Source organism: Acomys minous, assembly GCF_964271855.1.
Source record: "Acomys minous genome assembly, chromosome: 6".
In the NCBI taxonomy this organism is placed as follows: Eukaryota; Metazoa; Chordata; class Mammalia; order Rodentia; family Muridae; genus Acomys; species Acomys minous.
This window is the reverse complement of record NC_140487.1, coordinates 102,662,949-102,686,033: the sequence shown is the minus strand read 5'-3', so window position 1 is coordinate 102,686,033 and position 23,085 is coordinate 102,662,949. Positions and strand designations below refer to the sequence as shown.

Genomic DNA, 23,085 nt, shown 5'->3' with positions numbered 1-23,085 from the left:
ACTTACTTTAAGTTGGCCTTTTGTAGCCAGGCACGGTATCGCCTATCCGTTATTATAGTACTTGAGAGAGTGAGGCAAAAAAGTCATATAGCCAGTCTAAACTATATAATAGCAAAAGTGAGTATTCAGACAGGGGCAGGGAGACATCTCTCTGACATTACTATTTAATATTTGTTGGGTTCTCTACGTTACAGATGGAGAACTTTGTTTTTGCAGATCATTAAGTCAGAAAAGCTTTAGGGTGCTCAGTGATTTTTCCCAGTGTGTTGTGGAATATTGTGTGGCCTTGGTCTGCTGACATGCTTCAAAGCCTTATTAAGAATATCTAGGTTGCCGGGCGTGGTGGCGCACGCCTTTAATCCTAGCACTCGGGAGGCAGAGGCAGGCGGATCGCTGTGAGTTCGAGGCCAGCCTGGACTACAAAGCGAGTCTAGGACAGCCAAGGCTACACAGAGAAACCCTGTCTCGAAAAAACCAAAAAAAAAAAAAAAAAAGAATATCTAGGTCCCAGGGAAACCGTGCTTTACCCAGGTTTACCAGGAAATTTGAGTAGGAATGGGGTTAATGACCTTCATCCTTCATAAAATCAGGAGTGCTGCTGATGAAATAAGTAAAGCTGTGAAAGGCTCCAGCCCTGCACCTGCTTGTGTCCGTCATTAATCACTCCCTGAGTCCACTCAAGATGAATCATGTCAGCTAAGCTTAAGCAAACCTGTGTCAAATGGACATGGACCGTCGCCGTGTGCTTGTCTAAGTACCATTTACAGTGTGGCATTAATAAATGTATTTGAGAAGCACCATTCCCTGTGGGTACTTTAAAAAAAAAGTTTTAGAAAGTAGGCTAGCTTAAAGACAAACATTTGGAATCACTTTAGTGTAAGTCAGATGAAATTGTTAAGAAATTCAGGAAGGAGAAATAGGATATAGGACTAATTTCTCTTTGATTTTAGTGAAAAACAAAACAAAAGCCAAAATGTTTTCTTAAGTAATTTGAGATAATACCCTTTGCATAGTGAATTTGTGAACTTCATTTGAAATATCTATTTTTCACTGAATTGTGCTGTCATCAGTTCTGTGTGTTTAGTGCTCATGTAACAGTTATTTCTATGCTAAGTCCGCTGGCCTTCAGAAGCCAATGTAAACAGCTTATGTGAGGGGAACAATTTTTCATGTATGTATGTGCACATGTTCCTATATAAAAAGATTTCAACTGGCAAAAGAATACAGATTCAAAAACCAAGTCTCTTTTCACTATGGCTTCTCTCACATTGCTATCTAGAAGTGTAAAGATTGTTGACAACACGAGTGACTTAACTGCTTTTATTACAGATGTTTCATTACATGATGAATCAGGCCTTGTGTATAGAAGTCTGTTTTGTGAGTAGTACTATCAAGAAGTCATTTCATTTGAGATGTGTTTTGTTTGTTTGTTTGTTTGTTTTTAAGAATCTCAAACTTCTGAACAAGAACTCTTTCTAGACACCAAGATATTTGAAAAAGGTCTGTAGTTATAAATGTATTTTAGTTTTTGGAAATGCTATATTCTGCTAACAATAGAAACTCATAAGAATTAGTATCCTTGGTATTTTAGTATCCTTTAGTATTTTATAATTTTACCTAATTTGTGAATTGTCATGCTTATTTTTAATGAAAATAATGAAAACTACCTCGAATATTTTATTCATTGAGGTAATGCATCGTAGGGCTTACCAAGAATAGGAATCCAGTTCTGGGAAGCTGACCAAGAAGTTATTTGTGTGTGTGTGTGTGTGTGTGTTTGTACACACATGTAAGTGAATGTGGGTATTACATGCATGTATGTGATCAGTATATATTGAGGTTAGAAGACATCTTTGGATTCTTTTTCTCAGGCATCATCCACTTGGGGGCAAAAACCTCTTTGCTTACTAGCCTGAAACTTGCCACATAGGCTAGTCAGGCTGTTCAGCAAGCACCAGGAATTCACCTGTCTCTGCTTCCTAGGTGCTGGATTGCATCATGACATTATGCCTGTCCATTTGTTTTTTTAAACCTGGGTTCTGGGGATCAAAGTCAGATCCTTCTGCTTACAAAGCAGAAACTCTTCTAATGGAGTTGTTTTTCCAGCTACAGGTTATTTTATTATTTGTGTCTGGTTAAGTATCTGTCAATCATATTTCGGGTTTTAGTATGTAGAAGCTCAGGAGAGTTTCTAAGTATGTCAAGAGAGCATGTATATTTTCCTTACTTTCAGACCAAGGAAGTACATATAGTGGTGACCTTGAGTCCGAGGCAGTATCCACTCCTCATAGCTGGGAGGAAGAGCTGAATCATTATGCCTTAAAGTCAAATGCTGTGCAAGAAGCTGATTCAGAGCTGAAACAGTTCTCAAAAGGGGAAACAGAACAGGATCTGGAGGCAGATTTCCCATCAGGTTTGTGCAGCTTGGAATGACTCCTGAAGGTCATCTATTTCAGAAGATTGGCAGGCCTCCATCCTTGCATTATTAAGCAGTTGGGATGTATTAAGGATTATATAGGTCACACAAGTTCTCTGCCTTTATAAATGTGTCTGTTAATTTGACTTTCTGCAATTTTTAAAACCTTTTTAACAGTAACAGCTTATGAAAGGTTTCCTTGATAATGAACTTTCTGTTCATATGTTCAATCCTTTGTTTTTGAAATATATAAGTGAAGTTCATTTATCACAAAGAATAGACTGATGATTGCTGATACTTCTGTTTCTGATTTCTCTTTAAGTCTTTGCTGCATACCTCACATTGTGCTTTCTGCTGATTATTACAGAGTCCTTTGACCCACTTAGTAAAGGACAGGGAATCCAGGCACGATCTCGAACAAGACGAAGACACAGAGATGGCTTCCCCCAGCCCAGACGAAGAGTAAGCAGAAGCTTAAGTTTTAGAGTTTGAATTACTTTGCTTTTGCAGTATTTATTAGTTTTTTTTTTCTGTTTACAAAGCTTTGTAATTTTCATACATTATTTTATAAACCTAAGGTTTTGTGCTTTTGTTTCGTAGTGTAAAAAACATTTATTACATATTTCTTTTAGTCAGGAGGTTTTCTTTGATTTTATAATTACAGGTTTTGATTTATTATCATATTTTCTGGCATATAAGACAACCTCAACGTTAACTTTTCAGTTAAAAATAAAGCTCACGCTTTTAATCTCAGCACTCGGGAGGCAGAGGCAGGCAGATCGCTGTGAGTTCGAGGCCAACTGGTCTACAAAGCGAGTCCAGGACAGCTAAGGATACATAGAGAATCCCTGTCTTGGAAAAACAAAACAAAACAAACAAAAAAAGAGTTTGCAGCCTGAGTCTGCCGTGCAGTGTGTGTGTGTGTGTGTGTGTATGTGTGTGTGTGTGTGTGTGTGTGTGTGTGTGTGTGTGTGTTGGAAGAGGGGTAGTCTTATATGGTTAGTATATCCTAAAACTCTGTATTTTAACTGGAAAAGTTAAAGTTATGGTACTTTTAAAGGCTTTTTATAGAGGCCTGGAGGGATAGGACAGTGGTAAATAACACTTGCTCCTCTTACAGAAGACTGAGGTATAATTCCCAGCACCCATGTGCTGTCTCTTACTCAGGTTCCGGGGGATCCAGTGTCATCTTCTGATCTCCCAGGCATTGAGCACATGTGTTGAGTAAACATACATAAAGACAGAATAACCGTATACATAATGGGCCAGTGAGATGGTTTTAGAGGGTAAAAGTGCTTGTCCCCAGGCTTCATGACCCGAGTTTGAACCTTGGAACCCACATAATGGAATGAAAAATCTGAGCGCTGAAGGTTGCCTTCTGACCTTACATACATACAAACTGTAGCATGTGCAGACCCACATTTGTGAGCCTGCACATGTGCACACACACACACACAATAAAAAGTAAATAAGATAGATTTAATAATCCATGACTCAGCAGCTAAGAGTTCCTGCTGTTCTTGCAGAGAAACTGAATTTGCTTCTGACATCTATGTTGGATGCCTCACAAGTGCCTGTAACTGGAGCCCCAGGGAACCCAACCCTCTTTGCTAATTCCAGGGATGCCTGCACAAAGTGGTACCTAGCCACACATACATATCATTGAAAATAATCTAAATTTTTAGTCCTAACATTTGTGAAGCAGAAGCAGGAACATCTCTGAGAACACAGAGAAACACTCTCACAAAAAGCAGACAAAGAAACAAAACCCCAAAATCAAATTTTCTGCTTGAAGTCTAAATTTGGCTAATTTTACATATTCTGATAAAAAGCTAACTTTCACGATTAAAGTATGCTAATTGAATTTATATAGGCTGTTTTTCATATTGAAAGGGTTTTCCTAAAAGATAAAAGAGGGGAGGGACACGTGAGTGAGTTAAGGTGCCTGCTGCCCAGCCTTAGTTCAGTGCTTCGTCCCTCCTTTCCAGTTACCAGTGACTCCAAATACACACTCAAATGGGATAACCATTGAGATGTAACAAGAATAAATTAATAAAAAAAGGAAAAAACAAAAAACAAATGCACACTCAAAATACATGGAGTAGTTTTAAACTTTTTTTATTGAAAAACATTTTCCTACATTGCATTTTGATCATTTCCCCCTCCTACTTCTTCCAGAACAACCCCATCTCTCTATTCCCAGAACTTTATGTTCTTGTTCTTTCTCTCTTTAAAAAAAACAAACACAAAACAATATAATAAAACCCACACTAAAGGTGTGGTGGTGGCACACGCCTTTAATCCCAGCACTCGGGAAGTAGAGGCAGGCAGATCTCTGTGAGTTCAAGGCCAGCCTGGTCTACAAAGTGAGTCCAGCACTACAAGAGAAACCGTGTCTTGAAAAAACAAACAAAATAATAATAATAAAGAGTAAACAACACACTCTAAAAAAAGTCCCACAGAAAGGAAAATTAAACAAGCAAAAGACAAAAAAAACAAAAAGCCCAAATACAGCAGAAATTTTTAAAAAGTCTACTACAAAAATACTATTGAGTTTGTTTTGTCTTGCCCATATACCCCTGAGTATGCAGCCTGCCTTGAAGTGTGGTTTATATATCAGGGAGACTCCATTTGATTTTTTTTTTTTTGGGGTCAGTGAGTTTCAATTGCAGAATAGCTTTTTGGTTAGTGGTGGGAAGCTGTGTCCACTTCAGGGCTAGGACTCCACCAGGTCTTGTGTGGGTTGCTGTAGTCTCTTTGAGTTCTAGTGTGCAGCAGTCGTGTGGTGTGGAAGACTGTGCTTCCTGGACGTCATTCATCACCTGTGCCTCTTAACATTTAACACTAGCCTTATTTTTTAAAAATGAGTTTCAGTTGTATTAAAAGCTCATAAATTCTAAATATAGTTTGCTGAGATTTGACAAATGACCACACTGTGCAACCACTGCTAGTCACGAACAATTAAATTATATGAAAATATCTCTTAGTCTTTTGTAATCAGTTTCATCTCCAGATGTTGACAGCAACCAATCTGTTAGGTAGATTGATGCAAAATGGTACTGTTTTGCCGTTATTAAAGTTGCAGATAAGTAGTTACCGTACAGTATTGGCTTCCTACTCCAGCTTTTCTGACAGCAGAGGGCCTTTGAGGTTTATCCATGCTGCTTTGTGTCCCAGTGGTTTATTTCCTTTTTGTCTCTAAGTAGCATGCATTGTAAAACAGATCAAAGTTTGTGAAGCTGCCTGACAAGTGACACAAATTTTGGGCTTTCCAGAGAGTTGTTAGGATTTTTCTAGTGTAAATTTTCACATGAACATATTTTCATGTTTATTGAGGAATAACATTTAGAAATAAATTACTAGGTTTTATGGTAAGTATTTTTTAACTTTATAGAAAAGCAACCACACTGTTTGGCTGTTCTGTTTTACATTCCCTCAAGCATTGTGGCATAGTCCATAAGCATCATGATTTTGGTAATACTTGGTGTTGTTACATTTTAGCCTGTCTACTTGATTGCATTTTTCTTTGTCTTTGCTCCTGGTGACAAAAGGTTAGTGAACATCTTTTCCTACATATATTTGCCATTTGTTAGCCATCTTAGCAGGAGTTAAGCGTCTTTGGTACACACACTCATTTTTGAATGCATGGTGAATGGTGGTTGTCAATGAATTGTACTCTTTTCATTTGGTTTTATTTGTGTGTTTTTAAAGAATGGGATGTATTTTTTCTTTCTTTTTTTGTTGGACAGGGTTTCTCTGTGTATCCTTGGCTTTGCTGAACTCACTTTGTAGACCAGGCTGGCCTCAAACACACAGAGTTTAGCCTGCTTCTGCCTCCTAAGTGCTTGTCTATGTATATGCATTTGAGTGCATTTTTCTGAGGAGGCTAGAGATACCAAATCCCTTGGAGCTAGAGTTGCAGGTGGTGGTGAGGTGCCTTAGAAGGGTGTTGGAGCTTAAATTTGGTTCCTCCTCAAAAGCAGAACTTGCTCTTAACCACTAATCTATCTCTCTAGCCCCAAATGCCAACTTTTTAAATTGTAGCTTTACAGTGAGTCTGTGGTGTAGTCAGGGATGTAAATTGTGGTTTTTATATTTATAAATTTAATTTTACCTTGTGTATTTTCATTATTAATTAAAAAAAAAAAAACAATTAGAAGGCCAGGCATGGTGGCGCACACCTTTAATCTCAGCCTCAGGAGGTGGAAGCAGGTGCATCTCTATGAGTTTGAGGCCAGCCTGGACTCAAAAGTGAGAGATCTGCTTTTTCTGTCCCCACCTGTCCTGTTCTATTGGTCTGTCTTTTACTTCCATCCAATTAGGATTGCAGACACACAGGACCACATTTTCCCCAGTTTTTTTTTTAATGTGGGTACTGAATTCATGGCCTGCACCATCCTCTATTTAGATCACTAAGTTTCTCTCAACAATGTCTGTGTATTTCAGTTTTACAAGTCTGTTTATGTTTTGTTGGTTTTTTTTTCATATTTAATTTTTTTCTACAAAAAATTATATTAATTAATTAATAGTTATAGCCGGATCTTACTCTGTAGCGTAGGCTTTTTTTTTTTTTAAAGGATTTATTTATTACATATGAGTGCTTTATCTGCAGAAGAGGGCATCAGATCACGTTATAGATGGTTGTGAGCCACCATGTGGTTGGTGGGAATTGAACTCATGACCTCTGGAAGAGCGGGCAGTGCCCTTAACCACTGAGTCATCTCTCTAGCCCTAGCCTAGGCTTTTTATTAAGATAAGGTCTCATCAGCCCTTGCTATCATCAAACTTGCGGCGGTCCTCCCAATTCAACCTTCTAAGTGTCGGGCTTACACACTGTACTTTAAAACATACTATTTTAATTTTTTTCTCCTTTATTAATTTATTCTTGTTACATCTCAATGAAACATACTATTTTAAAATAGTAATTTTGGCTTATAGAAATCTGCATGATTTTTGTATGGTCACCTTATTTTCCTAAAGCTTTATTAAACTAAACTTTTTACCTGTATTGTTAGATTATTTGTGAATAAAAGCAGCTTTCCTTTCCTTCCTAATGTGAATGCTTTATCCTTTTTCTTACTGTGTGGAACTCACTGTGATCTTCCCTCCAGTACTGGATGTTAGTAAGGAAACCTTTACTTTGTTCCCAATCTCAGAACAGCAACATTGTATTTATTGTTCCTTGTTGATTTCTTCTGCACATTTACCCTGGTTAGACTTTATCAGGTGAATTTTTTGTATCTGTGGTTTTTGCAACATTTCCCCCTTTTTACCTAAATAAAAAGGAAAGATTTTAACTCTAACACAGTACAGCTGTTTATAGTAATGGAACTATTTCTTCCAAGCTTTCCACAATGTCTAGCTTGGTTGTATTTGTCCATTCTAGGATTAAGTGTTTTTGAGTTGTAAATTCTGTGAAATGTGTGTCAGTCTCCTAAGAACTCAGCAGTTTGAATGCCCTGAGAAGTTTGTTGACCCAGGCTGATGTTTGGGTGTTGTTTGTCGCTTTAGAGGCCGTCAGCCTAAAGGTCCACTGTCTGTGCAGAACTTGGTAGTAGAAGAAGCAAGGGGCAGGATTTCCAGATGATTCCTGTTAGCACAATTCAGGTACTTCGTCATTGCAGGGCCCTATCTCAAAGTGTACTGTTTGGAAAGGTCATGGTTATTGTAGAAACCAAGATCTCTGAAAGGTTTGAGGATCACAAACTATTAAGTACATCCAAGGTATACAAACTTTGTTCCTAGTTACCTGCTTCAGATTCAATCTTGAAAACACATAAAGGAAGCTAGAAAAGGCTTATTTCTAGAATTAGTTAGTGTTCTGTATAACTATAGGTAACACAACAGAAACTTTATATATACATAATAATCTTACAGATTTTGAGGTAATAAATGTTTTAGGGAAAACAAACAAAACAAAACAAAAGAGAAATGTTTTAGGGGCTGGAGAGATGACTCAGAGGTTAAGAGCACTGCATGCTCTTCCAGAGGTCCTGAGTTCAATTCCCAGCAACCACATGGTGGCTCACAGCCATCTATAGTGTGATCTGGTGCCCTAGTCTGGCTTGCAGGTATACATGTAGGCAGGACACTATATATAATAAATATTACTCGAAAAAAGAAAAGAAATGTTTTAAAGAGTCAAATGAAAATGAAAAGGTTATGAGATCAGTGGCAATAGAATAGTTCCTCCATCCACCCCTTTTTCCCCCTTCTGTCCCATACCAGGTGGCTCTTGTGATATGAGACAGAGAATTTGAGTTTTCCTTTAACAAGCATGCATGAGTTTAGAGAAGGAGAGAGCCGTGCTCCAACCCCAAAGCCAGCTTTAATTTTTAATTGAATTCTACCACACAAAAACCATCTGCCATTTATGTCGATGGAAGGCAGCAATACCATTTGGCCAATTTACTCTTTTTCTTGGGATCATTTACTCTTGATGATCTGTCCTTTTTCTTTGGATGGTTCATTCGTTGGGTAGTCTCCGGATTTCTTATTTGGGTGCTTTTATTCTCTTGGAAAGATAAAAGCAAAACCCTGCTGCAACCCTAACTCTGGTGGAGTTTCATTGTTTGGAAAGTTACAGCTTTCCTGGGGCAGAGTGTTTTTTGGCAACAGAAAAAGTACTATCTTTCCATTGATAATTTAAAAATTCTTTTGAACTTTTAAAAATATACCTTAGTATGTGTGGATAAATATGCCTATATTTCCCCTTGTTAAACATAAATTCAAGGTTTAAGTGTATTTATTTTTAGATTACAAAATACATTCACTTTGAATTTCAACCAGCCTTTTGCAAGTTGCTTTTAATTTTAAATCACTAATTCTTTTTATTTTTTAATCACTAATTCTTATGTGCCTGCCTCTGCCTCTTAAGTGCTGTGATTAAAGGTATGAACCACCATCTGGCTATGGATTCCTTATAATAGTTTTCCTCATTGTCCTGGTTTAATTAGGTTCTGTTTCCCCTTATTTTTTTTAGTGGTAGGGGTAAACTTTCAAGTTTTTCAAATGAATAATCTGTCATTGTTGCTGATAAATTCTGAATTTGTTCCTGGTAAAATTCAATATTCTAGTCTTAATTAACCATGATGCCAATTTGTCCACTATTTTATTATTTTCAAATGTTTTATTTTTCTTGCCTATATGAGCTATATAAAATTTGATGCTATTTCCATTCATGCCTCCCTTGACCAGATATCTTTGTCCTTTATCTGCCGGCTAATCATTTCTTATTTTGATGACCATATGACTATACCATTGCACATGTATCATGAATTAGAGAACACAGGGATTCCTTTTGCTTTCCCAGATGCTTGTCTTATAGCCAGTGCTGTTGTACTGATTTTGTGGTTCCTTCCCTCAGTATTGGCCATTTTATTCCATGGTAATAGGCTGCCATTTTCCATTAGTTTTGGTTCTATCAGTGGTCGACGAATCATCAGTAAACCATGCGTTAGCCAAATGTTGTGACCATGTTGTTAGTCCCCAGAATTCAATACATGTCTCTTTTATAGAGAGGAGTGAGTGGTTTAGGGATGGATCCCCCATCCCTACCCCCTACCTCCCACTCCACCCCCAAGTAGGGTTTCTCTCTGTACCCTTGACTGTCCTGGACTCAATTTGTAGGCCATGCTGGCCTTAAAAACTCACAGATCTGCCTGCTCTGCCTCCTTGAAGCTAGGATTACAGGCATGTGCCACTGTGCCCGGTTGTTAGGGATGGGGATGGATTTTAGGGAACTGAACTGTTATCTCAGTGGGGGGAAGGCATAGACCCCTTTGCTACCCACATCCTGGTCATGAAAGAATTGAGATAACAGTTTCACTGTAATACCTTTCCTTCCATGGCTAAGCCTGCTAAGGACTCTGCCTTCAAATGGATCCAATGCATCATTGTGTGCTCCTGTGACCATAATGTGGTTGGCAGTGACTGACTATAAGTTTCTCCATGCCTCTTAAACTGTCCTGAATTGTTTCTCAGAGAATATATTTTTTTAAATATTTTTATTTTTAATTTTAAATTTATGTGCACTGGTGTGAGGGTGTCAGATCTTAGAGTTACAGACAGTTGTGAGCTGCCATGTGGGTGCTGGGAATTGAACCCGGGTCCTTTGGAAGAGCAGGCAGTGCTCTTAACCACTGAGCCATCCCTCCAGCCCCCTCTCAGAGAATATTTATTCTCTGTATATGGAATATGTTTGCAATAGAAGCCAACTGGCAAATGTTGGTGAATTCCCTTTTGCATTTTGAGGACTCCCCAGTTGTCAGTTATCCAGTTAATATGATATCTATACTTAAGATATGATCTGCTTCAATGTTGTTCAGTTTTGCATGAACAGCAGCAATGAGCTTATTGACAGTTACAGAAGTTGCATTTGGTTTCTGTCCCCACTGGAAATCAGCTGCCTTTTCTAGTAAGCCTGTAGGGGTTTTTATAATAATCTGTAAATATGGCATGTGATTTGTCTAGTGTGCAAACGCACCAATTAGGACTTGTATCTGAGTTTTGTCCCTGGGTGGTGGGATTACAGGCACATGCCACCATCAACTTGTTTACTGTAATCTACAATTTAGAAAACAACTTAGAGATTTCTGCCTGCTTCTGCGGTGATTAAAGACATGAGCTACCACTGCCCTGCTCACATATTTTATCTTTGCTCCAAACCACTCAACTCTTCCAGATTTAGAAAACAAGTTTGAACTGTGTAACCCTTAGAATTTACTTAAAACATTTTAATTCTCTTAACTGTGTTTTTAATACCAAACAACAAAAATATCTTTTTGATATAAGAAGAAACCTCAAAAGCTGATGTCCAAGATGACATGGGCCATGTGGCAAACTACAAACTAACATTTTCACGTAGAATTAAGATATGTGGTCTAAGAAATCCCCCCTCCTTTTTTTTAAAATTTCATGCCTTAGGTAAATTATCATTCAAAAATATTACTAAGTCTTTTTTTTTTTTTTTCTGCCTGATCAAATGAAAGGCATTTGTTAGGCTCTATAAGTTAGTTTGTATTGAATGACCATGATGTCTTATCAACTATCACTTCTCTTTATTCAGGAGGTTTCTCCTGTTCAAATCATTTTTTTCCCCCTTCCAGGTTTTTCCAGACATGGTTTCTTTGTGTAACCTTGGCTGTTCTGGACACAGCCTTGAGCTCAGAGAGATCCACCTGCCTCTGCCTTCCGAGTGCTGGGATCACAGGTGTGTGCCACCACACCCTGCTATACCTGGCTTATTTTTTTAAGTTTACTGTTATACCAGCTGTTCTAGAACCTGTAATTTTTATTTTGTCCTTGGCCATTGTTTCACCCACACAGGCTTATCAGTTAGCCATTTTAAAGGTAGACTGACAGCTGTTGTTTTCTGCTTATAAACAACCTGAACTGTCTGTGACTCCTCTTGAGAATACCTTTTAATATTTTTCTCAGAAACGTTTTTATTTTATGATTTGTTTCTGAGATTGGAGGAATGTTAATCTGTTTTCCATTGCTGCAACAAACCATGTCCCCATAATTTTATGGCTATATTTGTCACATGTGGCTTTACTTTTTCTTCTTGTCCTTCTCACTCTATACACTTGGCCCTTCTTGGACTTTGTACCTAAGATAAAGTTCTAATCCCTAGAAGCTGGATATTTACCTCCTGAAGAGGCCAATCTGGATGCCAAGATTTTAGTGAAATTATTGTTACATCTGTTTCTGTGTCTACCAAACCTTCAATTTCAGTGCGTTTGCATTTTTAGTTTTAGTCTCTGTTCATTTATAGCAGTTCACCAAAATGCTTGTTTTCTTGTCTCCCTTGAATTTTTTGTTTTATCTATTGAAGCTATTTTGTCCTTGATTACATCCAAAGCATTGTTCTTGGCTTGTTTTGTTTTTTTCAAGACAACATTGTTCTTTTCAACAACAGGCATTAAATCTTTTAATTGCTCTGTGGATGAATTTCTCCAGTGCTGACAGGGAACGATCAATAGAATTGATATTGGGGCTTGTAGGAGGCCCCCTAGGGCATTTCCTTCTGGCAAAGGGTTACCTTGCCTGTCCCTTGTTGATTTGGATTCACTATTCCAATGATGACCCTTGCCACACCTTCCGCATACTCCAGAAGACTGAGGCCTTCTTTGTGAATTATCTCTAGGGAAAAACCTTGCGTACAGTTCCTTTTCAAGCGACCTTGTTTACCACATTCAAAACATTTGGCATTTTTATTTTTCTTTAAAGTTTCATAAATTATTTCTATCAGATTAGCATCATAAGTATGAGATCCAGTATCAGCCATATATATGTCTAATCCATTCATTTGTTGGCACTGATCCTGCCTTTAAAGGTCTAATCACCCTTTTGCATTGTGAATTAGTGTTTTCAAAAGACAAAGATTTGATTAATGTTTGCCTGACTTCTGAATATGAAGGTGTTCTATTTATAGCTGAAGTCAATCTGCCCAAAAAAAAAAATCAGTGAAGGTTTCTTTTGGGCCTTGTATAATTTTAGTAAATGACTCAGACCTCTTTCTTGATTCTTTAACCTTGTCCCAAGCATTTAAAGCTGCTAAACAACATAGCACCAAGGTGTGATCATAAAATTCAAGCTGCTTTTGTAAATTAGCATATTGACCTTCACCTAGCAGTATTAATACCTTTGGCCTTATTTTGTTGTTCTCTGGCCCTAGCTGCTTCTTTCCACCACGTTCAATAGTGTAACTGAGGACCAGCGTCTTATATTGCTGTTGCTAAATCTTTCCAGTCTTGGGGGATAATTCTGTTCTGAGTTGTCTATAAATTTAATATCTGCTTCACATAGTGTCAGTGTGCCCCATGTGAAACAGTTACTTCCTTAAATCTCCTGAAATCTATTATATCTATAGGATTCTGTTTAACTTCTTCATAACCTTGATTGTGCCTATCATCTGCTGGTAGGTCTTGCATAGTAACTGGATAAATTAAAGTTGGTTTTCCAACAACCTTGAGCCACCCCTCATCAGTTTCATTATGTGGTGGCACAATAGGTTCTTTTCTAACTTCCCCTGTCTGTGACTGAGTAGTTTTCTTATTTTCATATATAAGTTTTTCTAAGGCTTGTATCTTACCAATCTACTTTCCATATTTGGCACAAAAAAAAAAACCCCCCACTATGGCTATTAAGGATAAAATACGAATTATCATACTGATAGTAATTATAATCAGCATTATGTCAATCTCAGTCATTTATCCTTTCAGTTTTCTCCTATTTTTAAGCCATCTAAAGTAGCACTATACAGGGTCCTAACCCTTTGTATTGTGGTGTTTCCCATCCTTAACTCTCTCCTTGAGGACTTCCCAGGTGATGGCTTCTCAGTTTGTCTGCAGCTGACGTGATGTCTCTGTTCATGTGGTCGTTCCATGGCTTGAAGCAACAATTGTTGTTTTAACAACATCTCAATTGTTTGATTTTTACCAATAAAGACTCAAGAGCCAGATGCTAGGATAAAATCCTGCTAGCTCAGAGAGGCAGAAAAAGCACCCAGCTGACCTTCCTCCTCTGCAAATGTCTAAAAGGAAGCTCTCCTTCTCCACACCATCTCAGACCACCCCCCAAACTGAATGTCCCCTCCTTTCTACTTCCTGGTTATCCTTCTATCCATCCTCCTGACTTCCTCTTACTCTCTATGGTTTTTCTCTATGCTTAGTCTCTGTCAACTATTTCCTTGTTCCACCTCTTTACCTGTGGTTGACTGTTTAATCCTGTTCAATCAGAAAGCTTTTTAATTAAAGGTTTGTGCTAGGGCTCAGCCACACCACAACTAGAAAATGTTTTTTTCCAGTAAACCACACAATCTTGGTATTCACAGTGTGATCATATATCCTCCAACAACTTACTTTTTCCTAATGTATTCTTTTTACATAATATTGGCTTAAGTTTTACAGCGGTTTGTTACAGTTTTAAGTTCTTTGTTGCCTGTGCCTCCTCGAGCATTAGGATATGTATTGCCACTCTTAGCCTTGTGGAAAGGATTTAAATTATAAACCTGTTTGTGTCTTTGGATTGAGGTTATCTGATCTTTTCTACAGCCTTCTTAATTATCTCTTTTTTAAGACAAGGTGTCAGCTAGACACCCAGACTGCCATTTAGTTCACTCTGAAGACTAAGTAAATCTTCATTTGAACTGTGCACATACATTACCCTATTGAGTTAAGATTTTTTTTGTGGGGCTGGAGAGATAGCTCAGAGGTTGAGAGCCCTGGCTGTCTTTCCAGAGGTCCTGAGTTCAATTCCCAGCAACTACATGGTGGCTCACAACCATCTATAATGAGATCTGGATCTGGTGCCTTCTTTTGGTGTGCAGGCAGAACACTGTATCCATAATAAATAAACCTTTTTTTTAAAAAAAGAGGGGGGTTAATAAGTTACCAAATTTATTAGTGTAACAATATTCTATGTAAAATTTTCAAAATTTATGTGTTTGCCTATACATCTGTCTGTGTTCCACATGTGTACTTGGTACCCAAAAAGTCCAGAAAAGGACATTAGATCCTTTGAAACTGGAGTCACAGATGGTTTTAGGCTGCCACGTGAGTATTGGGATTTGCAGCCATGTCCTCTGGAAGAGCAGCCAGTGCTCTTAACTGCTAAGCCATCAGTCTAGTGCTGGGATTCTATTTAAAATTTAAACATCAGTTCACAAATTAAAAACAGCAGTAATGTTCACAAATGATACTCCTTATCTTTTTATCTCTATAGTGACAGTGTTCTTGGTATTTTATATTTTAAATTATTTTTCTAGTCATTATTTTTCTAGTCATTTTCTAGTCAGAATGACAGTTGTTTAAAAAATATTTTGTTAAAGTTATCATTTTTTTTTAAGTTTTCCCCATTGTTTTTGTTATTCCTTCCTTTGCTTGGTGTTTTATTAGCATGTATTAGTTATGCATAACAATAGGTTTCATGATCTTTTCACACAAGCACATGGTGTATTTAGGTGACATTTTCTCTCTCCCTCTCTCCCCCCCTCCTCTCCTTCCCTCCCCCCACCCCCCACCCCTTTACCCTTTCTGGTCCCCATCCCAATAATTCTCTTACTCTTTTTAGCTAACTTCGCTTCTACTTTTTGTCACTTTCCCCCCTTGTGACCCAATGAGTTTCATTAGGGTTGCTTACAAGAGTAACCTCGCCTCCCTCATTGTTAACAACACAGATGTGTGAGGTTACATCAGCCCCCACTTTCAGGGGGGCTGCCCAAAAGAGGGCATCAGATCACATTATAGTTGGTTGTGAGCTACCATGTGGTTCCTGGGAATTGAACTCAGGACCTCTTAAAAAGCAGCCAGTGCTTTAACTGCTCACATCTCTCCAGCCTCCTTTTCTCTAATCTTACTCATTTTGAGACAGAACAACACTTTGTAGCCATGCCTGGCTTCACCTTGCATGTAGATCAGGTCAGGCTGCCTGCCTCTGCCTCCTAAGTGCTAAGATTATGTGCCGGCATGGCCTGTCTTTAGTATTTTAAAACAGAAAGTTTAGATTGTGGATCTTAGGCCTCTTATTCCAGTTTTCTGTTTTGTTTTTTTAACATCACTGATCTAGCACCCCAAATTTCATGCATATTGGGCACATGTTCTGCTTAAGTTATGCCAGAGTTCTTTTATTCTTACAAAAGTTTGTTGGTATTTTGAGTATCCTGGTCTAAGCATTGTATTAGCTCCATCACAGAATTGTTTAAAGATTTATGATTTTCATTTAAGTTTATAGGATTTTCTAATTGTAGCTATAATTTCTTCCTTGATCTATGCAATATTTTACAGGTATGCTATTCATTTATAATTTAGGAAGATTTTTCCCGACACATTTCCAGTATTGACTTTAAGTCTAATTCTTTTATTGCTTGGAATATGACCTATTTAAGTGAGCTAGTAATAGAGTACGTGATAATGGTTATAGCTCAGTTACTTAAATGTTTGTAATTACTGTAGTAATTTCTTTTTCATACTAATTGGATTAGTTAATTTTGTGATATTTTGATTAACAGTTTTATATAGTCTAGGCTGGCCTTGAACTTCCCATGGAGCTGAGAACGAGCCTATACTTTTCTTGATCCTCTTACCTTTACTTCTAAAGTGCATCACCACACCTGAATGGATAGGATTATTTTTAAAACCATTTCAGGTCTGAATTCTGAATCTTTAGGATATAAAAATACATTTTTTATTCAATAGGATTATTCTTTTTGCAGCTCTGAGAACTCAGATTCTTAAAATTCCAAAGCTAAGTTTTAATAGTTTGTGAATTTTTGGAATTCTCTCAGGGGAGGAAGAAGTCTGTAGTGCCTGTGGAGCCCCGGAGTCTCATTCAAGGAGCCTTGCAAGGGTGTTCGGTGTCTGGAATGACACTGAAGTATATGTACGGGGTGAACGCATGGAAGAACTGGGTTCAGTGGAAAAATGCCAAGGAGGAAGAGGGGGACCTGAAGCGTGGGGGTAAGTGCTCAGTGTGCCTTGTGTCTGCCTGTGGGTGTAGGAAGTAGAAACAAAATCCTCAGTGCATCCAGAGAGGATTAGAGTCTAGTTTTACTCGGTCCCGCTTCATTATTGTTATTTACCTGTCTTATTTGTCTCATCAGGAAGTGAACATGCCTCTCCTAGTCCTTGTTCTGACTCCTTAGGAAGTTCTCAAGATCAGGCACTCCCTCAGGAATCGTCAGAGCAAAGTTGTAAAGGTAAAAGTTGCTTTGGTCTCTTTGCTGTGAATTATATACATGTGTGAGCATTTTGCCTATATGTACATTTGTGGAACATGTGCAGCCCTGGTGCGTGCAGAAGCCAGAAGCTTGTAGACCTAGAGCTACAAGCAGCTGTGTACCATCCTGTAGGTGCCAAGAATCAAACCCTGGTCCTCTACAAGAGCAGCCAGTACTCTTAACTACTGAACCATCTCTCTGGACCCTGAAAATATTGTTGATTTAAGTATATGAACTGGTCAGATGTGGCATGATGTGCTAGTCCATCACAGCAAAGGAAGGAGAATCCAGAGTCGAGGGTCATTTTCAGCTATGTAGTAAAGTCAAGGCCCCCAAATTGAGTGGTTGCTGAGTTGAGTTTTAAATTTTAAAGTTTTCAGTCTTAAGGTAAGAAAGAGTGGTTAATTTCGTATCTCCAGTTTTAAAGATGTTATTATGTAGGTAAAGTTGTATCTTCTGATACTGATTTTATAAAGCACATGTAAGGAATTTTGATTTTAAGCTTACAGATAATTCCAAATAATCTTTTTGAGTCCTGTGTCCGTACAATAAACTATACTAAACACTGTAAGAATTATATATTTTGTAAAAATATTCCCTGTCATCCCCATGGCTTTGGAAAACCTGTTTTGTTTTGTTTTGGTTTTGGTTTTGGTTTTGTGTTTTGAAACAGGATTTCTCTGTGTAGCCTTGGCTGGACTTGTTTTGTAGACCAGACTGGCCTCGAACTCAAAGAGATCCGCCTGTCTCTGTCTCCCAAGTGCTGGGATTACAGGCATGCGCCACCATGTCTGACTCCTTCGGAAACTTGTAAGGTTTATTTTGTGTGTATATGTGTTTTGCCTGCATTTATGTACATGTAGCATATGCATGCCTGGTGGCTGAGGAGATCAGAAAGGTCAGACCCCCTGGAACTAGCACCGTAGATGGCTGAGTCACCACGTTGGTGGTGGGAACCACATCCAGGTCCTCTGCGAGAACAAGTGCTTTATCTGCTGAGTCATCTCTCCAGCCCCAGATGCAGATGCCTTTTAATGTCTGTTTCATATAAGCTTCTAGCCATTTTAGAGTCAAACGATTCACATGTAGTGACAATATCATTTTAGATTTTCATACATTTTCACTTTTTACTGGTTTGATGTGCTAGTCTAGATCATTGTTAGTTTTTTTTGTTTTTTGTTTTTTGTTTTGGTTTTTTTTGTTGTTGTTGTTGTTTTTGTTTTTTTTTGTTTTGGTTTGTTTTGTTTTTTTCGAGACAGGGTTTCTCTGTGTAGCCTTGGCCGTCTTGGACTCACTTTGTAGACCAGGCTGGCCTCGAACTCACAGCGATCCGCCCGCCTCTGCCTCCCGAGTGCTGGGATTAAAGGCGCGCGCCACCACTCCCGGCTTCATTGTTAGTTTTTGTATTTTACCTTTTATTACTTTGTGCTGTGTACACTCATGGATAGACTCCTGGATGAAGTGACTATTCTTTTCATGAAAGACAGTTGAACTTGGGTCTTTGCATTTGAAAGGGTTAGTCCCTGACTATCAGCGCTGACAGTATGGCGACAGGCAGGCATGTACAGTAGCTGAGAGCTTACTTCTTGAGACACACCGCACAGAGAGCTAATTGCTAATGGCACGAGTGTTCCGAAAGCCTGCCCCCAATGACACACCTTGTCCCAAAGGTCACAGCCCCTAATGCTAAGTAGTACCACCAAGTGGGGACCAAGCATTCAAATATATCAGCCTGTAACGATCATTCTTACTCAAACTACCACATTCCCTGGCCTCGTAGGCTTGCAGCCATGTTATAATGCAGAATGTGTTGTGTCCAACTTGAAAAGTCCTCATTGTCTTTTAGTCCCTATACTGTTTCAGTCCAAAGTCTCTTCTGAGACTCAAGGCAATCTCTTAATTATAGCCTAGAAGATCAAAAGCAAATTATGTACTTCTAATGTACATTGACACAGACTACTTGTTAATGTTTCAAAAAGGAGGAAAAGGGCATATTGAGGAAATACCGGGCCAAAACAACTTAGTCAAACCCCAACTTTAAAAAAAATGAAATTTAGGTGGAAAGTGGTAGGAATGAAAGCGGACTGGTAGCTGGGTGGTGGCGGCAGCAGTGGTGCTCACATTTAATCTCAGCACTTGGGAGGCAGAGAGAGGCAGGTGGATCTCTGAGTTCGAGGCCAGCCTGGTCTCCAGAGTGAGTTCCAAAATAGCTAGTGTTACACAGAGAAACCCTGTCTCGAAAAACCAAAAAATAAGAAGGAAGGAAAGGAAGAAAGATTAGTAGTATTGCTTTAGATTACCAGGTCTCAGTATGATAGTCACAGTAGTTGTCCAGCCCTTTTGATTTCTCATTTCTCCACGAAATGGACAGAATATCTGTTACTCTTCAGAAACATCCTTAGTATAAGGTTTTCAGATCCAGAATGGTTCCAGAATCTTCCCCTTGCCTTGTGGCAGGACAGCTAGAGAAGATACCAGGTGTATCTTTGAGAAGTGTAACCCTGTTGGAATGCAGAAAAGGAGTGATGAAAAAGTTCCTACTCCACTGTGCAGATGAGTATAGTGCAGTGCAGTGTACACAGAGAGGGGAATCTCAGTGTGACTCAGTGTTGTTGGCCTTCATTGGTTTCTATTTTCTTCCTGCTCCTCAATTTTTCTGAGTCATTTTATTTAGTGGCCTACCAACAACAGTACTGCATCCAAACTTTTTAAGAGATTGATGGTATTTTATGTCATTTGAAATGTCCTATAGTAAGTTCTGAGAACATGAAAATTAAGCAGCATCTCCTTTGTGGATCTTCCCGGTGCCCTTAATATACTAGTAGCCCTGGCAGTTCTTTGAATTCTTCAGAGATAAATACAAAATTGTGTTTTCCAAATTTCCCAGGTCTTGGAAACCCAGTTTTCTCCAAATCCCATATAGAACTAGTGTGTTTGAAGTTGGCCTTGATCTCTGTTGGTAGCCAAGGATATCCTCACACTACTGATCCTCCAGCCTTACACCAGGCCCTTATGCACACTGAGCAAGCACTCAGCCTGCAGCAGTACAGACCTAGTCCTGGGCAAGTGTTTATGCCATGTTCTCTAGGAAACCTTTTGCCTCTGGAAGTTGGCATTCTTCACCAACCTGCCTTTTTAATCTTTACTTCTTATAGTCTAGCCTTACAATTACTTCCTTCAGACTCTTAATCAGACTCTTCCCTGTTAGATCTTACTTTTTAGCTGGGCGTGGTGTCGCATGCCTGAAATCCCAGTACTCTCTGTGAGGCCAGCCTGGTCTACAAAAGCAAGTCCAGGACAGCCAAGGCTACACAGAAAAACCCCTGTCTTGAAAAACAAAACAACAACAACAACAAAACAGTTCTCACTTCGTTGTTGTTGTCATTGCTTGGTTGTTAAAACTGTTCTCACTATGTAGTCCTGGCTGACCTGAAATTCAATAAGAACTCAAAAGGGATCTGCCTGCTTCTGCCTCCCAAGTACTGGGATTAAAAACGTGCTCCACTATGCCCGGCTTCTTTTGTTTCTTTGATAGAATCCTAATTAAACAAAACTTTTGTCATAGTACCTTTGACACCATATGCAGTAAACAATCTATTTTCCTACTGAAAAAAAAAAAAAAACCCTTGAGGTCAGAATCTGTTCTTCGATTGCTTGGTTGATACTGAAGCAGGGTTTTTCTGTGTATCCCAGGCTAACCTGTACCTCAGAATCCTCCTGCCTTGGTTTCTTGAGTGCTGGGACTGGAGGTGTGTGCTGCCATGCTGTATTTACAGTGTCTTTGTGATCCAGTACAGTGTTGGGGCACTGTGGTGCTGGTGTTGATCCTGAGAACAGCAGCAGTGTTACTGCATTCTTGCAAGTTAGTGTTTCAGGCGTCTTCTCTCTGTCCACAGTCCGCTCTATGAAGCTGAAGGAAGATATTCTATCCTGCACGTTTACTGAGTTGAGTTTGGGCTTATGCCAGTTTATCCAAGAGGTGCGGAGACCAAACGGTGAAAAATATGACCCAGACAGTATCTTATACTTGTGCCTTGGAATTCAGCAGGTACTGATTTCAATAACTTATAAATTTGATTGTGGTTTTCGTCTGAGATAACTTTTTAATTAAGTTGAAGATTAATGTATATTGTCACCTAGGATTGTCCTTAAACTCTTTCCTTAGTGAACAACTGCCCCAGTTAATAGTCCTTTGTAAACTAATTTGAGACTGTTGTTAGAATAATAGACATGGGAGTGGTCATGTGTTTTATAGGTAAATGTACAAAAAGGGCATAAATAGTGGTCAACCTAGAAGCAACTGCGGTGGCTATGTCTGCATGTGTAAAATGTTTTATTTGCATTTTTGAAGTGCAAAATAAAATAATAGATACCCTGAGCATGTGCTATTTTTATACATGTAAATAGCTACATTTACAAAGTTTGATTGTTCACAAGAGTGCTACATAGAGGGCTGGAGATCTCATTGTAGATGGTTGTGAGCCTCCATGTGGTTGCTGGGAATTAAACTCAGGACCTTTGGAAGAACAGGTGGTGCTCTTAACCTCTGAGCCATCTCTCCAGCCCTATACTTAGTTTTTATTTAGCACAATAGGGTCCATACAATAAACATTCTGCAACTTGTTGTTTTCAATGAAGGATACCATCCAGATTAGTGCCAGTCAAACCCCTTCTTTTTTCTTAAGAAAGTAGAAACTATTCCAGGAAGTTTGAGGCCAGCTTGGTATCTATAATTCAGCTTCAAGCCTGCTGGGGTGCTGTGGACCAAAGTCAGGTCCTGCTCCCACAGAAGTGCTTTACAAATAGCATCTCATTCCTAAATTTATTTTTAATACATGAGAACATAAAAATTGTATATTATTAGGGAGGAATGGGAGGATACAAGTGATGGGATAACAATTGAGATGTAATCTGAATAAATTAATAAAAAATTTTTATATTATTGCAGTGTCATATAATATTTTGATAGAAATTCACATTGTAGGTCATGTGTGATTACCTCCTAAAACACTTATCATTTCCTTATGGTACAAACATTAAATTTTTCTTTTCTCACTTTTTAAAAGAAACGTTTATCTAACTGGGCATGGTGGCGCATGCCTGTAATCTCAGCACTCGGGCAGAGAGGCAGGTGGATCACTGTTAACTTGAGGCCAGCCTGATCTGCAGAGTGTGTTCAGGATAGCCAAAGCTATACAGAGAAACCCTGTCTTGGGGGAAAATATTTTTTTCCATTTATCTTGAGGCAGGTGTACCATGGTACACTTTGTAGAGGTCAGAGGACAACTTGTGGGAATCTGTTCTTTCCTTCTACTGTGTGGAACTTGGGGAGTGAACTCAGATTATTGTGTTTGACAGCTAGTGCTTTACATCCTGAGCCATCTTCCTAGGGTTTTTCTTTCTTTTGAAATGTACAGCACATAACTGTCATCTGTAATCCCCTTCTGTGTCGTAACACTCCAGAACATCTTGCTTCTAATGAGCTGAATACCACAGTTTGAAAGCCACATATAAAGGAGAACATTTTTTGTTTGTATTTCTGTACTGAGCATATTTCAGTTAACATAATATTTTCCAAGCTTATCCATGTTATTTATTTAAAATGACAGCATACCCTTTTTAATGCCTGATAGCATTGTGTTTATATATAGGTATCACATTTTTATTTCACCTATTCATGGGTGTTATAGTAGTTAACTTTTCTCATCACCGTGACAGCATACCTGAAAGCAGTAATTTCACAGGAAGGTTTATTTTGCAGAGTCCACAGTCCACTCTGATGGATGACGTGTGTGTGATCTTATGGCTCGTCCTCACCATAACCACATAGACAGCTCGAGCCAGAAGCTGGGCTAGACTGCCGTCATCAAAAGGCCTGTCTGGTAGACCCCATGTCCCAGAGTGGTCCACAGCCTCTGAAAACAGTCCCCGTCAGCTGTTGACCATGTTT

The 23,085-nt window shown here is 38.7% G+C and overlaps 1 protein-coding gene across 8 annotated transcripts in view; it reads left to right on the top strand.

Moving 5' to 3' along the window:
- The window catches only part of ZMYM4 (zinc finger MYM-type containing 4), a 136,671-nt gene that overhangs the window by 101,573 nt on the left and 12,013 nt on the right, over nucleotides 1-23,085 (top strand). For 7 of the 8 annotated variants that reach the window (XM_084786234.1, XM_084786230.1, XM_084786233.1 and 4 more), the window contains 6 exons: nucleotides 1,447-1,500; nucleotides 2,234-2,413; nucleotides 2,784-2,878; nucleotides 16,704-16,875; nucleotides 17,019-17,114; nucleotides 21,032-21,183. In XM_084786234.1, the coding sequence (XP_084642360.1) occupies nucleotides 1,447-1,500; nucleotides 2,234-2,413; nucleotides 2,784-2,878; nucleotides 16,704-16,875; nucleotides 17,019-17,114; nucleotides 21,032-21,183 (749 nt within the window). The remainder of the gene's footprint in view (nucleotides 1-1,446; nucleotides 1,501-2,233; nucleotides 2,414-2,783; nucleotides 2,879-16,703; nucleotides 16,876-17,018; nucleotides 17,115-21,031; nucleotides 21,184-23,085) is intronic. The other variant, XM_084786232.1, reaches the window with a different exon arrangement.